This window comes from Phoenix dactylifera, chromosome 12 (genome assembly GCF_051530095.1).
Source record: "Phoenix dactylifera cultivar Ajwa chromosome 12, Ajwa_hap1_PhDact_Kaust_v1.1, whole genome shotgun sequence".
NCBI classification, from domain to species: domain Eukaryota; kingdom Viridiplantae; phylum Streptophyta; class Magnoliopsida; order Arecales; family Arecaceae; genus Phoenix; species Phoenix dactylifera.
Genome location: NC_143201.1, coordinates 20,453,570 through 20,470,984, shown reverse-complemented (window position 1 = coordinate 20,470,984; position 17,415 = coordinate 20,453,570). Strand labels below are relative to the sequence as shown.

At 39.7% G+C, this 17,415-nt stretch overlaps 1 protein-coding gene across 1 annotated transcript; it reads left to right on the top strand.

The window, feature by feature from the left end:
• The first annotated feature begins 248 nt into the window (after window positions 1-248).
• Window positions 249-9,090, top strand: LOC103701790 (pyridoxin (pyrodoxamine) 5'-phosphate oxidase). Its single transcript, XM_008783962.4, has 13 exons — window positions 249-621; window positions 717-755; window positions 2,676-2,843; window positions 2,927-3,032; window positions 3,886-4,052; window positions 4,154-4,396; window positions 4,569-4,657; window positions 4,786-4,836; window positions 4,986-5,076; window positions 7,178-7,282; window positions 7,398-7,468; window positions 8,627-8,722; window positions 8,829-9,090. The coding sequence occupies exons 1-13, from the start codon at window positions 268-270 to the stop codon at window positions 8,893-8,895; spliced, it is 1,647 nt and encodes a 548-aa protein (XP_008782184.4). The 5' UTR covers window positions 249-267; the 3' UTR covers window positions 8,896-9,090.
• Window positions 9,091-17,415: the final 8,325 nt, after the last annotated feature.

Below are 17,415 nucleotides of genomic sequence, written 5' to 3'. Positions count from 1 at the left end.
TACAATAAGTACCAATAAGGTATGAATAAATCAATTTTTGTCTTTTTGATATATATATATATATATATATATATAAATAATATATATGTGTGTGTACACGATTGGTTAGAAAAAAAAGAAGAAGGAAAGACTAAAATTTATTTAGATTTTAAAAATTATTAGTTATTAAAAAATAAATAAAAGGACAAAAATCAAATATTCTGCGTGCCGAATTAAAAATAATAAAAAAACCTTTTCCTCCTACGGCAGGATGGCGTCGTGATAGAAATGTTATCGACTTTGAAGGCCACTGCCCGACTGATGCCATCGCACTGCCTCCTCTCGAAGCTTCTGGGTCCCACTCTCTCCTTCTCCTCCGCCTTCGCCGCCGCCGCCGCCCCGATTACGTCCCCATATACCCTCCGCCGGCCATCTCCGACGCCCTCTCGTCTTCCTCTTTGGGCTCTGAGAAGGCCGGGTTCCGTCTCCCGCTGTGCCTTTCCTCTGCCGGCTTCTTCTCGCGGCCTCTCTTCGGGAGGAGGGATGGGGGACCACGCCGTGTCGTATCTCTCCCAGAAGGATGCGGCGGAGATCGACGAGATCCTCATGGGCCCTCTTGGCTTTAGCGTCGATCAGTTGATGGTCCCGCTCCGATCTTCTTTCTTCCCCTATTTCTATAATCCAGTTGTTTTTTTTTTTTACTTCACTTCTCATTCGAATTGTCCTCGTGTTCACAGGAATTGGCGGGACTGAGCGTAGCCACCTCGATAGCGGAGGTAATAGGGTTCTTATCCGATAGTTGGCGTAAAAATTTCATCTTTATGGTTTCCTAGGTCGGTATGTTGGCTTGTGTATGAAAACCTAGGAAGAAAAGTGTTATTTCCCATTGAATTGATTTGAAGTTGGATAATTTTCTTGAACTAAGTTGTTTTTGGCGCTGCTTGATTCGCCATTTTGCTTCAGTTCAGTTCACGGCTTCCTTGAAATCGTTCCATTTTTCTATGAGTTGATGCCGATATAAAAGTATGTACAATAACCATGAGTTCCTCGAAAAAATAGGACCGCATGCTCATTCTGAAGGGATTGGTTGTTGGAGACAGGATGCCTCTCAAGCTTTTTTTATATTACCTATTATTAGCATTAGATTATGCCCTAAGGTCCCTTGCAAGGTTTCAGATTTATCTTTATGTTGATTGTTGGAAACAAGAGGTTTTTTAATGGATGCGGTTCTCAATACAGTTATTAGATGCATCTAGAGCTGCACATCTAGCTCTAGATGATGATAAGCTAGATACTGAGACCAAGGCAAGTATGCACACTTGAGAAAAGCAATGTTAGAGATCAGTCATCTTGCTGATGCTGTTGGTATTTAATCTGGACCTATAGCTGACCATGATGGATCTATGTGTTTTAAATGTCCAGGCTCTGATTCAAAGATCCAACATTTGTTGATATGATTTGCTCCATCTAGCAACTAGAACCTATTGGTTCGCCATCTTTATCTCACCTTGCTAAGATGGTTGAAATTATCATTCCAAAGTAGGCTATTTAGATTTGAATACAAATGAGAAGACCATTCACAATATATGCTGGTTATGTTATTAGTGGTCTTGTGCACATATTACTTAGTTTATTATTATTTTTTTGAAGATTCAAAAATCTTCTGAACAGGTTCAAGTATATCTAGTTCTTGCTAGAAAGTGAGAAAAATTAGCCTTTGTTTGAAACTATTGTTTCTCTAATGTATGTATCTTTTATCATGCATCTTTCCATGCCAGCTTGTTCCTATTGTTGTCACTGGTATGGTAGGATATATCTTAATTGGATTTCAATGTTCAGAAGTAGGGATCATTAAATTATGATGTTAAGTCTCTTCACCATCCATGCTTTAACTGCCCCCTTGCGCTAGTTCCTTGTGTTAGTTTGGATATGAGCAATATAGAACTTTACATTCCTTTAAGTGAATTCCATCTTCACTGCTGGATTCCATGGTTTAACTTAAGCTGTGAAGTTTGTCTCGCAATATTCAAAATATTCTTCAAACAAAACCACTTCTTACTAGGTAACAAATAGATACTGGCTATATGTAAAGGTGCTTTTCAAGTATTTGTTAACCTGGTATCATTACTTCAATCAGAATCTATTCTTGCATCTCCTGTTCTTGCTCCTAGCTTTCTTCATTTGTCTTAAACTATAAGATTGGTTTTGAATATTTAAGATTCTTCTCTGAATGTTAAAAATATATATAGTTCTTGATCAAAAGAAACCAACTGTGGTTTATACACAAAGATATAAGAAAATATCTGCCCCTATCAACATATTATAGCTTGCTGGTTTGGCATTGTTTGATATTATCACTTATTTTTTCCGCACTTGTATGGCAAGTGTTAGTGTAGAATCATTGTATTTTGTCATCATCAAATTTCATGGATATCACATCAAACATGTTTTCTACTCTATCTTAATCCTATTTTTCTAACAGACTGCCTGAAATTTTTTTGGTCTGTCTGTGAGTCTCACAAATGAAATGCAATGCGAGGGCATAATTATGTGTTCTTTACTTGATCCTTGAGCCCTTTATTATAGTGTATAGTTCCATCACTGTAGAAACAACATTTTTGTGTTCAATGAGTAATGCTTCTTTTTTTTTTCGTGCTTGAAAGTAGTAATTATGAAAAAATCGATTATCTCAATAGGTCTACAAATTAAGTGAATACAATCGCGTTCTTGCTATCTGCGGCCCAGGAAATAATGGTGGTGATGGCCTGGTAGCTGCTCGTCACTTGCATCACTTTGGATATAAACCATTTGTTTGTTACCCAAAACGGACGTCCAAACCTCTCTACACTGGCCTTGTTACCCAGGTACAGCATGGTGTCCTTGGTGAACCAATATCTTTACACCCGTTTGATAGCGATGCCTTATTTGTCTTTATTTTATTTTATAGCTGGAATCACTGTCAATCCCATTCTTGTCTGTTGAAGACCTGCCTCAGAATCTATCAGATGATTTTGACCTTATTGTGGATGCAATGTTTGGTTTCTCATTTCATGGTAATTTAAGCTCTCATAACTTCTTATCCTAGATTTTTGTCTCATTATGGTATCAATACATTACTTTAGTACTTGATGATATATATGCACATGGATTGTGTAAGTTGGAGAATACTTAAAAGTTCATGCAAACAAAAATTTAATATCTATATCAACTTGGCATTATCAATATCTATCTGAAAAAAATAATTCTTTATTTTTTCTAATAATAATATATGTGTTACCTTCATTTTATCTAAATAGGCATACAATTTATACTTTAGACTGTGGGGCACTACAAGGGACTTTCACACATCTTTATTTCTGTGTCTCTATTTATTTGCATGTTCGGAAGCATAGTTTTAGATATCATTCGTTTGATTTATTCATGGTTAGGTTTATGAATCCATTGATTTGCCTTTTGCTCTTTTCCAGTCAAATGATAAGGTCTGCTCAGGGTAGACTGAGATGTATGCTGCTTTGTTTTCCATTATTCTAGTATCAAAACTTTCCTCGAGGCATTCAAGATGTATGACATAAGTTGTATGAAAGACATGATAAGAGAAATTACAGGAAAGAACTTGGAAAAGAAAACGGTATCAATCTGCCCAGACTTAGGAGAAGTAGTTATTTTCTTTGCCATACTGAAGTCCTTAAATAACATCATTTTTTCATTAAACAAAATAAATGGTCTACTAAATCCTACTATAGTATGAAAGAAACTGAAGCAGAAATTTTATATGCATGCAATAGATGCATATGGTAATACATATCCACACATCTTTTTCTGTAGTGAACAGGATAAGACGTGGTTGCAGTTATTACTTCGTACATATATATCTATGGCTAATTGTTTTGGTCCATGCAAAATTAGGTCAGCCAAGGCCACCTTTTGATGTTCTTATCCAAAGGCTTGCTTCATTGAGTGGTATTGACAATGGTTTTAAAAGAAAACTGGCAATTGTTTCTGTTGATGTTCCTTCTGGGTGGCATGTTGAAGAGGGAGATATCAATGGAGAAGGAATTAAACCCGACATGCTGGTTAGCATCAGACATGAAATTTTAATTATAGATAGAAGTATTTCATTGGTCTTCATTTTAGCTTGAACAGACTTTCATTTGAGTTACTATGGAATGTCTAGGTATCATTAACTGCTCCAAAGCTCTGTGCAAAAAAATTCATCGGCCCCCACCACTTTCTAGGGGGTAGGTTTGTTCCACCATCCATTGTAAATAAGTATGGACTTAACCTTCCTCCATATCCTGGCACTTCGATGTGTGTGAGAATTGGAAAACCCCCATCAGTCGACATCTCATCACTGAGAGAAAACTATATTTCTCCTGAACTTCTTGAAGATCAGGTGATGGCTGACCCTGTAGATCAGGTATATCCTTTGACATTATAAGCTGGATCCTGCACCTAATTTTTTAAATATTTGTGCATATTAAGGATTAAATATTTGTTAAACTCAAGCAAATTTGGACCATCATTTGCTCGTTTTTTTTTCCTTTTTTTGTTTTTTATGAAAGCTTTTTGCTGTTACAATTCTCTTGTAGTTCCATAAGTGGTTTGACGAAGCAGTTGCTGCTGGTTTGCAAGAGCCTAATGCTATGGCCCTATCAACTTCTGGGAGGGACGGAAAATCGTATGTTTTTTTGCTTGGCCTCTTCATTTGTTCTCTTATTCACTTTTTAATGATTCGTTGGATGCACCTTTGCCATATGCTGAAGTTCGGCTGTAATTATGCTGAACTTGGTTCTCTTGTTTGTGCAGGTCATCACGAATGGTCCTGCTGAAAGGAGCTGATAAACAAGGATTTGTTTGGTTAGTTTTGTTTTGCAAACTGATTATATGAAATTATCTGACTCGTTGAGATTCATATTTGTGTTATGAATGATTTGTTGGTGCTAATTGGATGGTCATAAATCTGAAGTTCATTATTTTTATTTATGACTTTTGATTTGTTTCTTTAGGTATACCAATTATGGAAGCCGGAAGGCTCGAGAATTGTCAGAAAATCCTCATGCCTCACTTCTTTTCTACTGGAACTCTCTTCATCGCCAGGTGATGCAGTGCTCTACTTGGTACTATTTAGCTATGACTTAAGTGTGTTATTTATTCAAAAATTGTTTCTTTTGATTGTAATATGTTATCTTTTAGAGCACGAGTCAGTTAGTTCACTTGGAATATCCTTCTGCCTTGTAACTTACTTCTCTTCTGTTCAATAATTTCATTTTAATTGACTGATTGTTAGAAGACAGAGGAATCTGACATTCTGCTGGATTATTTTGAGTTTTGGCCCAGATATAAAATAAGCGGGGCAAGAAAGAATTGTATGATGAATGCTTTTGTTTTGTATGGACCATAAATTGACAAATTGTGGGATATCGACATGGATTACACCAAAAGAAGCTTGTGATCTCACTATTGTGCAATAAAGGGAGATAGTGAGTTAGAGACATTTCCAATAGAGTCTGATTATGATGAATGAATGAATGAAGTAGATATTTATTCCTAATGTATCGTGAGCTTACCAAAGCAATAAGATGAGAAAAAATATTATATTATGGCAAGTTTGTCATTGTTGCATGAGTTGGATCATTAAGCAGCAATGGAGGGTGGTGATGCAAACTACTGGTCTACCTGGTAGATTGGTTGGATCGGGTTAACTTGGTGGAGAATCTAATCATTATATGTGGGCCCTAGGGATTCTTTACTCTGTCCAACACTGACCCAGCTTACTAGATTAAACCATGGTCTGCCGTACCGGTCCGTACCGGCCGGTACGTACCGGTCCGAACTGGGACCGGTACCGGTAGTTTATTGTTGAAGAACCGGTACGGGACCGGTACGGACCGGTACGCCGCCGGTACGGATCGGTACGGGACCGGTTTTGTACCGGTCCAGGGGGCCGCCACCGGTACACCTACCGGTACCGGTACGGTAGACCTTGGATTAAACAATAAGAAATGGAGAAGTTCTCTTTCTTCTTGGATATATTTCTGCTTAAAATGTTGTAATGGAGAAATAGGTAGTTAATTTGTTAGGTAAGCGATTGTATTTTAGAATTTTTTTGATAGATATACTCCCCCTTTCCCCTTGGCTCAAACACATCTCAGTGGGGTATGACAACAATGGGCAGCCGATGGCTACAGCAAGAGGTGATATACCTTTCTCTTATGCTACTCAGAGCTTCTTCTCCCCTCCTCCGCCTCCCTCTCTCTCTCTCTCTGTTCTACCCTGTATCTGTTAGAAGGTATATCTAAATGATATCAATTGAGATCCAGGTCTGATAAGGTTATGGTTGATGCAGGCTGTAGGTTGACTTGATCTGTTTGACAGCATGTCTATGTTAGCACAGAAGCTTTAATGGTTATCAGCCCTGATTGGATCAATTGCACCTCAGGATACTAATGCATGCTGTGGAGCTTGCTGGAAACTAGAAAATAGATGGTCTTTTATAAGCATATTAAGAGTAAACCTAGGAATTATACTGAAAATGTTGGAAAAAGATTGAGATAATAGCATGTGCAGTAGTGGAGGCACAGATTTGCTTGACGAGAAGACAGGCTTCAATTTGCTTTGGAGGCTTATAACAGACAAGAGAAAAACAGATAAACATTAATAGAAATAATGGGAAAATGTTGCAAAAAGATTGCTGTGTCACAGGATGTGCTTGTTAATAGGAACTTTGGCAAAGAATATTCATAAGGCTTGCATCAAATAATAGGATTTTTGAAAGTTCAGAATATATATTCTTTGGTTATCTTGGCTTAAAGTCCCACTTGGTATGTATAATATTTCTTGTCTTTAGATGAATTTTCTAATTTGCTATCTTTCTTACAGCCTCAAAAGGATTTCTTGTCTTGCATGAAAAAAGGCATGCATTATTGGTGTTTAGAGCTCGCTATGTCATCTTTGGTCTCTATTATATGTAACCTTTCATTATTAAAAATCCATAATTTTAGATAGATGTCAAAATTAACATGATACGCATCACAATGCATTGGTTCAACCAGAGGCATATGCCCAGAGCGTGTTATTGACATTCTTATTTGTAAAATATTCTTAATCATTCTGATTTGAAAGAGAAAAAAATTCAACATGGTTATTTACCATCTGGTTTGAGTACAGTATCTGAGATTATCAGCACCACAATTTGCAGGTTAGAGTAGAAGGGACTGTTCAAAAGGTTTCTGATGAGGAATCTGAAAGGTACTTCCATAGTCGTCCTCGAGGAAGTCAGCTCGGAGCAGTAGCTAGCAAGCAGGTCTGGTTTTGTTTTGCTTATCTTTGAGCATCTATAAGAGCAATCACATTTATTAGAGCAATCTCTTTTATTGTGCACACTTGACTGAAGATTTTTAATATTTGCCTGTCTATAGAGTACTGTTCTAGCTGGAAGGCATGTGCTATCCCAAGCATTCAAGGATTTGGAAGAAAGATACTCTGATGGGTCAGTCTATCCGAGGCCTTAATTTCTTGTTAGTTTTGAATATTTTCTGATTGTTGAAGGTCATGCTAATTTCTTCATAGTGGACGCACACTAGTATTTTGCTGTTATCTTGGCATCTATAGACTACATGAAAGCTTGGTTATACCATGATATTTAAGCTGCATTCTAGGCTTACTCTATGCATTTCATATCTTAAAAGTATACTCCCACCCGCGAAATATTAAGTCACTTTGTTTTTTGAAATAAAGACTAAAGATGTGAGGACTCTTATTCTTTCTTCAAATGTAAAAGCAGTTCAACAACATTAAAATATTAATGTACCACTTGTCTATCCATAAGTTTAAAGGGAGACAAAGTAATAATAGCACTGCACATATAGCAGAGGAATGCATATATGATTTGTGGCGCACTGTTCTTATAGCAGTGATATCATAAGATTATTATACTAAATATGGTGGACGCGGACGAAGCGCGTGCTGTCTCTGGGTTTGCTTACATGACCATAGCTAGCTGGAGTTTTATGAAACCAAAACATGTTGTCTATTGGTTTGTTGTATTACAAATCCTTTGCATTTCAAATTTAATAACATAGAATGCTTTGTCTCATTATTAGTTTTATAATTAGGTGGTATTGATGTATCATTTGGAGCTATTATGTAAATATACTCCATTTGGCTAAATTTTCAGAGTACGGTTTAATATTACACTAGAGTCTAGAGTTGATAACAGACTAGTTTGTTAAGCAAGTTGGTGACTGCCCCAAGTTCTCTCTCTCTCCCTCTCTCTCTCTCTCTATATATATATCGCCCCAACCGGCCTCATGTTGTTTTTCTTAAATTTTTTCTTCCTTTAGGTTTTCTTATGGGTGAAGAAGGTTCGTTTGAGTCCTAAGATTTTCTTATGGATAAGGTCTATTTGACATCACGACCTCAATGTTACTAATCTTAGTAAACCAATATCCTTTATGAACATTTAAGGAGGTTTATTTATTGTTCTAGTTGCTGACCAGGAGCAGAACTTCATAGAAAAAAATTCTTATCGTTCATCTAATGTTAAACCTTGTTGATGACCATGTGAACTCTGCATCATTTAAACAGATCGAGTAGCTAAAATAACCTAATTTTCTGATCCTATTCTGTACTTGATATGATCAAACAGGAGCTTGATTCCTAAACCAGAGTATTGGGGAGGCTACAGACTAACACCAACAGTCTTCGAATTTTGGCAAGGACAACCTTCTCGCCTGCATGATCGGTAGGTTCATCTTGTTTAGTTACTCAATTTTTCCAACACATTCTCAAAATTTTAAAAGACTATGGCTTCTTAAGTATGAATTAGTGCACATTATTTTCCTTGACAGGCTGCAGTATTCGCTGAGAGAGGTAGATGGGAAACAAGTTTGGCATATTGAAAGGTTGTCCCCATGACTAGCACCCTCACTTTCTGCCCTTTAACAATAAGGAATGACCTTATTGAATCCTTTTCATTATAACTTCTTCGCCTGTGAGATCCACCAAAACTTTTCACAGCATGGAATGGTGCCCTGTGTTTGGTTTTGTTAACTTTATCACTTTGGACCTTCTTCTTTGAGATATATTCTCCATGAAAGGTGTCGAACAAAAGCATCCAATGGCTACTGAGTGTGAGCCCGCCATCTGAGTTGCTGTTGTGATCTGGAGATCCGAAGCTCCCTGCTGGTCCTGAATGACAGCCTTGTGTGGCTGCCTTCATCAAAGTAAAAAAAAAAAGAGTAGACAGCTTTGTGTGGCTGCCATTGGCACCCCACCAGCCTTCCATGATCCCAAAATTTAATTTTTTTACCTTATTTCTGTCATTGCCCCGGACTTAGGTTGGGTTCCCGTGGAAATTATGAGCAGGAATCTGGTGCTTTCCAACAACTGGATTAGTTGTGGGTGATGGGGGCAATGACAGTGGGAAGATTCTCTGCACCCATCACCTGGCTTGGAAGACGATGCGATCGCTGTATTAAACAAAATGTTTTTGAAGTAATCAAGTCTTCAAGACGCCCTCAGTGGGAGCAGAAACTAAAATTTAAATGATAAAATCACTTAGCCAAGGACATGCAAAGCTTGTGGGGATTAAAAACAAATTGTTGGATCGTTGTTTATTATTTATCTGCAATGAGGCAGCAAATGGGCCGGTTGGGTCGGTCATCTGATTTGCTTGATGGAGACTCTGCCTTCATTAAGAAAACCTTCTCCAAACATTGCGTCACAGTTTTTAGCTGAGCAGCAGGAAGGCTAAATTTGGGCTGACTTGGACAATATCTGTGTTAAATTTTCTCCAAATGAATGTGTTGATGCAAACCGCCTAATGCTTTCTCGGATGGTCTGAGTGATTTCAAGTGGTTTTCAGCTCCTGTCCGTGATTTGACTAAACTGACGTTTTCTATTGCTTGGGTCTAAAATTCCTCCCCTAGTTGAAATTTGAACTGGTTACGACCAATTACATTTGAAAAAGAGCCTGTAATTAGTGTGCTGGCATGGAAAACTAGGCTGCTTCCATGCAGTTGGAACAGGTATGTTTCCTCCTGGGCCAAAACAACAAACTTGGTGCTCCAGCAAGCATTGACAAAAATTGTGCGCACTAGTACATGCCTTGAGCTCCGAAAAATTATATCCTACATTGCTTGTATCCCATCAATCACAGCCATTTGTTCATATGAGCTTTAAGCGCTCATTTCATTGTAAGAATGAGAGGCTGTGATTGGCGGTGTGCCCGGTGTGTGAGCATAGGTTGTAATTTTGTTGACCCCACTAGTGCATGAACTTTGGCCAAGCAATAGGAGTGGTAGCTGTGGTTCATGCCGCATGTAATGTAGAGACAATCAACTCTTCACCGGGGTCGGTAATGCTTCAGAAACTGATCGGACGCAATTTCGAACATAATTTGGCAATTTAGCATCAATCAATTCTGAGATGCCTCATCCTGATCTAATTTGTAGCTGAAAGAGATTTCGATCTAAATAAGTTTATTTTCGGCCACCAGCATTGGATTTACCAGCAGGCACTCCTATCTTCAAGTTGGCCTAGTGTATGCATGTATGCATGATTCATACTAAAAGCAGGGATGATAAGATGGAACAAGAAGAATTTCTTTTGGACACTTCTCATGGGGACCACAGATTTCCTACATTTCAGCTTTGATTTGGGCTTTGTTTGGCATTGATAGAAATAAACTGTTCCATTTTGATGGGTTTTACCATCTGCTTGCACCACAAATGATTAAAGGAAAAACATGTGCTTATGATTTCCCTCTAATCCATCCCCAGAAAATGGATTGCAAAGGATAGCATCAATCTTGCGAAAGTGTGTGGCCTGCTCTTCTGTGAAAGGATACTCAGCTCAAGGCCTCGTGCTCTTCAACAAACACGCTTCCCATCATTAAGATGAGTCACTTTCTTCCTGTCCATCTTCATAGCTTTTCACTTGAACTTCCCTCTTGTCTCTTTGGACATGGCTTTTCCCTGGCCTAACTGAGTTGGACCACCCAAAGGCCCAAAGCCTGAAGAAACAAGAATCTCTGAACTGCCTGGTTTTAATTTTTAAATATTGCAGCCAGCCACGCCCCTACTTCGGGTCGGCTCAATTCAACTGGGGGTAAACATTACCTAAGGTTCCTGTGCCAGGGCTCAAAAGTAGTGGTAGAACTGGTGTTCGTGGCATTAATTTATAACTGATGTCAGGTCTACTGAATGCACTAGAGCTAGTAAATTCTTTGACAGGAGAGAGCCCACAAGCTTTAAAGAGGGTGATGAAATGAGTTTGAAAGGTCTTTTGACCGCATACATCAAATCCTTCTGTAAAAAGCTCCCAAGAGGTGACTACTCTCTCTCACAGTGGGTGCGCTACCATGCAGCTTTTCATGTTGATTGGCTCAGAGAGAGAGAGAGAGAGAGAGAGAGAGAGAGAGAGAGAGAGATATAGCATTAATAGGGTGCTGTTGGCAGTGACTGTGGGGCAGTGGGGGATTTGCTGCGCTGGAAATAGGGTAGGGGTTGGCTTCGGGGGGCAACGATAAGAGATTCCTTCCACTTTCAAACAAGGATGTAAAGCTTCCGACCCATGACCTCCATTCAATAAGCTTCCCTCTGCCCTCTTCCCCCTCTCTCTCTCTCTCTCTCTCTCTCTCTCTCTCTCTTAAGTTGGGGAAATGATTGGGCCTTCCAAGTGGCGGCCACGCATGAGAGTCTGAGTGCAGCTCCAGAAAAGTTTCCACTTTTAAACGTTACATTCAAATAAGATCTTGTACAAACGAGAGTTGTGTGTGTGTGTGTGTGTGTGGGGTAAATTTGACCCCAGTTTTCTCAGTGTGGCAACAACAGCTATAGAAAATGCTTCCCCAGGCAGGATGTCACGTAGAGAAGCTCTACGAGGCATTAGAATTCAATACTGGATTTCCTTGGGATGTCCAATTCCTTATGAAGTTAGGTGCTGGGGAATGGAAGTCAGGCCAAATCTGAATGGAAGAAGAGGGAGGGGCAGCGAAGGTACTGCTGCTACTTTTTGTCTCCTGGTGGGATCTAACTTGGTGCTCTGTTTGTTTCTTCTGAGCCTCTGTTACTGGTGTTGTCCTTGTCTGCATCGGAGATGCATGTAGCTTATTATTGACCTCCACAAAAAAATAATAAGTTTCTAGCAAGTCATGACAAGGACGCTTTTCTGCTCAATCTTTCACAGAGCCAGGACCTAAACCTATGTGCATGTCCCCTCAGTTTATTCGCATCATGTTCTGCTAAAATTTATGGAAGTGCCGGCAAGCCATGCGCCCGATTGTATCATTACATTAACATTTGCCTGTAACCCAACCAAAGGCATGTTTAGTTCGCAACGGAAGTCGGAGTTGAAACGAATAGATTGGAATGAGAATAAAACGGCTATATTCCTCTGTCACCAGAATCGGAATCGAAATCAAAATTAGATTTGAATACTAGATAAGAGTAGAGATCTGACTTTAGGAGATTACGGCATTTTTATTCCTCTGCAGAATCGTAATGGAAATAGAATTCTCTCCAACCAAACGGCTGGAATGGGAGTCACTCATTCTCATTTCCACTCCAAAGTCCAACATCCTCCAATGAAACACGCCCTAGACTATTAATAGCACCATAAAGATCTAGAAGGAATCATGAGTACCGATCAAGCACATGTAATGCTTCAATTCATTACCATATATAGCATCTAGGTCCGATTTATCATTTAAGCACTAGTCAACGAGATCTCTATGCTTCCAGGTCATTCTCGCAAGTTGGAAGAAAGGGACTGGCAATTTAGAGTTTGTATGACAGCAGAGGCATTACTATTGGGTTCCCAGGACTTTTTTTTTAGATACCTTAGCATTTGGAACATTGAAAGGCCGGAGAATCCGAGTGGACTTTGCATTGATCGGTAATTGGACGAGTTATTGCGTAAGTTGGTTCTATTCTTTCAGTTCTGATTTCCATGCACGCATCTCCCTACAGTACTCAGAAATGGACCTCCCACGTTGACAAGCTCCACTAGGTGGGTAGTGGACTGATCACCGCGATTCAAGGTTTCATGGACCAGGATGTTTCCACATTTTTGAGCCTCCGATTTAAATTATTGGAGACTTTTTTAATGTTCTTTCGTATAGCCGGGGCATCTATTGATGTTTTCTATCGTAATCCCTGCGATTCAAAGCTTTCTTAGCGAGTCACTGCAAACTTTTCCAAAAGCTTTTCCATCAACACATTGGTTTGACAAGCGGAGCGATCCTACGTTGCTTTTCAAAAGGTTCTTTTATGCCTTTGCATGCCTTAAACCTTTCAAAGGTTGAGCTGTAAAATTTGGCCTTCTAATGTTAAGTTTGTGTTTTCTTTATAGACATATGATTGATTGACTGTAGTAGTTGATTGACTAGTCAACCAGCCAGTGGGCAGCTGAACGTAGTGAAAGTTTGCCTTTTTGTTTTGATTGCTAAGTTAGCCCCTGATCTAGACTATTTTGAGTGATTAGGAGTGGGTTAGAGCAACATGACTTCAGAATTTTCTTCTTTTCCTCGAGTTAATTCTCCCTTTCCAGTCTCCCCTTGCCCTCTTCACTCATGTTACTCTTATAAGGTTCAATACAGCATGCAAGAGATCCATAGGCTAGGAAATTATACCGTAGGCAGGTACACAAGCCTTATTTATGGTACATGACAAAAACAAGATTTAGAAATACAACTAAGAGTTCAATGACTTAAAGAGCTATGGAAAATGATGAAAAAAAAATTAGGAGTTTGCCGTTATAGAAAGCTGACTTCATCAGCCTATTAATGGTTGCCAAGCTCAAAATTGAGGAAGCAAGAAACAGAAGATGCTTCTAGTACTGTTTGCAAGAAATGTATTTGCGATATCCAGTTTCGAGTTCTTTGAGCTGGAGGAGCAGGTTCATTTATGATTTTTTAGGCTGGAATGAGACAAGGTTGGACCCTTGCCTTTTTTTCTTTTCATTATTATGCGTGTGCATGAGCATGCATATAGATAATAGGAGTCCTATAACTATTAATGGAGAAGACCAATGATGTATAACATTCAGATATTAGAAGTGCTAGCTGTATCCCTTCTGTTAACTCATCTGTGCTCCTGCTGCCTCATCAGTCATCACAAAAGTGCTTCACTTTATTGCCACAATATCAGGAGTTGCAGAACAAAATAATAGAAAGAATGGAGCGCCATCATCCTCCTTCAGAGTCCTACGATCATCATAAAGCACAATTCAGAACACATGCAAGCTCACAGGAGAAAGAAAAAAAAAAGACAATCTTGAAGAAGAAAGAAAACCGGAACGACGTCGATCGTTGGCGATTCATGTGGATGAATGATTCGATATTAACCCTATGTGATGGCTTTTTAACATATCCTCTTAATAGCAGTCACGATAGTCAAGAAAGATGAGGAATGGAAGTAGTGATGGCAAGAAGCTTGTAGGATCCAGAGAAACCACCATTTTTACAGTCCTCGGGATATCAAAATCTGCTTAAGAGGTAGCTCATGTTGTCTTAATTTGATGCATATGATATCAAACACCCTGTCCACTGCCTTCCAATCGATGAACTGCTTATCCAGCATTCTTCCCTCATACCATGCGCCTGCAAGCCTGCTATCACAAGGATAAGGGTGCCAACATCCAAATAGGACCTAATAGTGTAAGTTCAACCCAATTTGATGAATATGATATCAAACACCGAGGCATACATGGAAAGGTGTTGATTGCCATGCAGGACAGTCGGTGGAGTCAGAAATCCTGGTGTTATTATGAATTGTTTTACAGGAAATTGCAGACACCACTGAAAGAGTCATATAATTGAATATGCTCAAACGACAGACCTTTACATGGCTATATAAAATAATTGTCGCTAATCTCTTCCATAGTGGTGAACATCTCTTGCACGATGGTGTTAACTGCGCACATAATATTAATGACCAGTTCGTCAAGGTGGGCTATTTAGAGGGTCACCTTTAAACAACATAATATAAACAAACAAATAAGATGAATCCTGAAATCAAATTGATGTTTTCTTCCTTTGGTAGGGAAGATGGTGGCACTTTTTCCTTAATCTAAACCAGTGTGGATGGAAGGAATTGTAATCTAGATCTGGAGAAATCTCTGCTACAGACCTTTATGTAGCTTGATGCCGCTGTTCAGAGATGAGGATTCATTTCAGCTTCCAAAGTTACACCTAAAATCAGTCATGGCGAAGTTTTATGATTAACACAGGGAAGGATACCTCGACAAGGAAATCCAATAAGTTGGACAGGAGCTATATTTACTGAACTTTGCTTTTACTTCTGATCAGCGGACTGAAAAAATCATTGCATTTCTAGATATTGTAAGATTCTAGCAATCCGTAACTGGTCCATGGATATGAACAACAGCCAGCTATTCCATTAGAAAGAAGTGCAGTGAATATTATGTAAACAGAAAATCTCCTATCATCTACAACTAAATAAATACTAAATGGTGATTGTATTATCTCCTTATCTCACATGTAGATAATCAGCAAGTTCAAAGTGAACTCGCCTGATGCATGCATCATGGCATCAATTTAAACGATTCTGTTAGCATGAGGGATCGAGAAGCTTTTTGATGGATTGGATAGAAGATCGGCACCCTTCCTTTTAACTTGATAACCGGAAGGAGACGAACGAATGGCCTACACGGATGCATTTTCTGAGGAATTATGCCAGCAAGACATAATTCCGCATTAACGGTCTATAATGAAAAGTTTCCGCCGTCACGCCACACTTTTTGCTTTGCATTTGTTCATGCACTCTCAGGTGAATCCAACCAAGAAATTTCAACCGATTCCCCCCTTGGGCGATTTCATGCGCACCAACTTCCGTACAGCGAGATCATCTTAGAATTTATTCCAGGGGAATATAGATCTCCCCATTTGTCTGCTTATATTGCTCAAGAAATGAGCATTTGGCCCTTCCTGCTAGCCTGACACAGAAAACGAGGCATTGCCGCACCGTCCCTTGCAACCAAATCTCTTAACCATGCTTCCCTGTCGTTCATCAAGCTGCAAACCTAGTAGCCCAAGTAAACCAAAAGAGCGCACTCGCAACAGTTCGCCACTTGTTCCGAGCATCAGCATTGCCTTTTGTCACGGTGCCAGAAACTTTGCACCCTGGGGATTCCCCCTTTATCTTTTTACAATGAAGCATAACGCAGCAGCAAAAGATCTCAGGGGACCCCACGAGCCAAGAGCGCCATGATCAGTGCAGCCAGAGGAGATGATGGGGTTAGCTTCGGCTTCGAACAGGGAGATGGAGAGGAAACGGCGATGCATTTTCCTTTGCCTTCCCTTGTTTTCTTCTTCTTCCTACCCCATTCCGCCAGCCTGCCGAAACAGCTTGGCGTTCGCTCTCGCTGTGGCTCGCGGGGAGAGGTGGATTGGTAGGTCCCAGTCCTCGTCTGCTTTCGTCTTTGACCCCTCTGACTCAGATTCGCTCGTCCTCCTGGTGGACCGGTCATGATAGATGGGTCATTTTCCTTTGCTTTCCGACGAGATCCACCAGGAAAAAGCTGTGGGGATGCAGTTTCTAGGCAACTATTTTGGAGTAAGCAATGAAGAAAGAAGGGTGGTCACTCTCGGAGCCCATCGCATCCTCAGTTATGCATGCTGCAAAGATGCACCGAGCTTTACCTCTAGAAAACTCAGTTCAGTCGCATCCACCAAAACATACAAAGAGCAACACACTATTTATTGGAGAAACAACGTCATGCAGCTGGACTTTCTACTTGCTGAGTCTCCAGCAGGAGGGTCAAAGATGAACACTTGAAGTCACTGGTTCTTTTGAAACTATAAAAGATATGGACTTGAAAGGGTATTTCAAACAGCCGTTACATTGCATAACATGATTGCACCAAACAAAGAGAGTAGGCAAATCTTCTGCACCGTTTGATAGAACGGATTCTTATCGAAGGATACCGAAAAATCCTATTTACCAGGGGTGAAGAAAGTAGAGTCAAATGCCATTTTAAACTTCGATGGGCCATAGATGACGGATGCAGCTCGCCAGCCCACAATTTATGGTAAGAAAACACTAATAGCCTCTGCGCTGAAAGCTGCACTAGTCTGATCGACAAGACTGTCCTAATCAACGATCATTTAATTTTGTTCCATTGGGGACCGAAGCCTAACTTCTGCTGACCTCAAATGAAGGTCATGGCCATATCTTTCAAGCTGTGGCACCCTCAGGTCGGTCTCTACAATCGAATCATTAGGATGCCGTGGCATATGATTGAATGGGGACAACCAGAAGAGAAGACTCCGAATACTTGCAAGAGTCAGCAAATTAATTAACAATGATCAGATTACTTATTAGCAAAGAAACAGTGATGCCCAAACACACACACACACACAGCCACAAGAGAGAGAGGCGACAGTAGATATTCTTCAGTTCCTACAAGAGATTC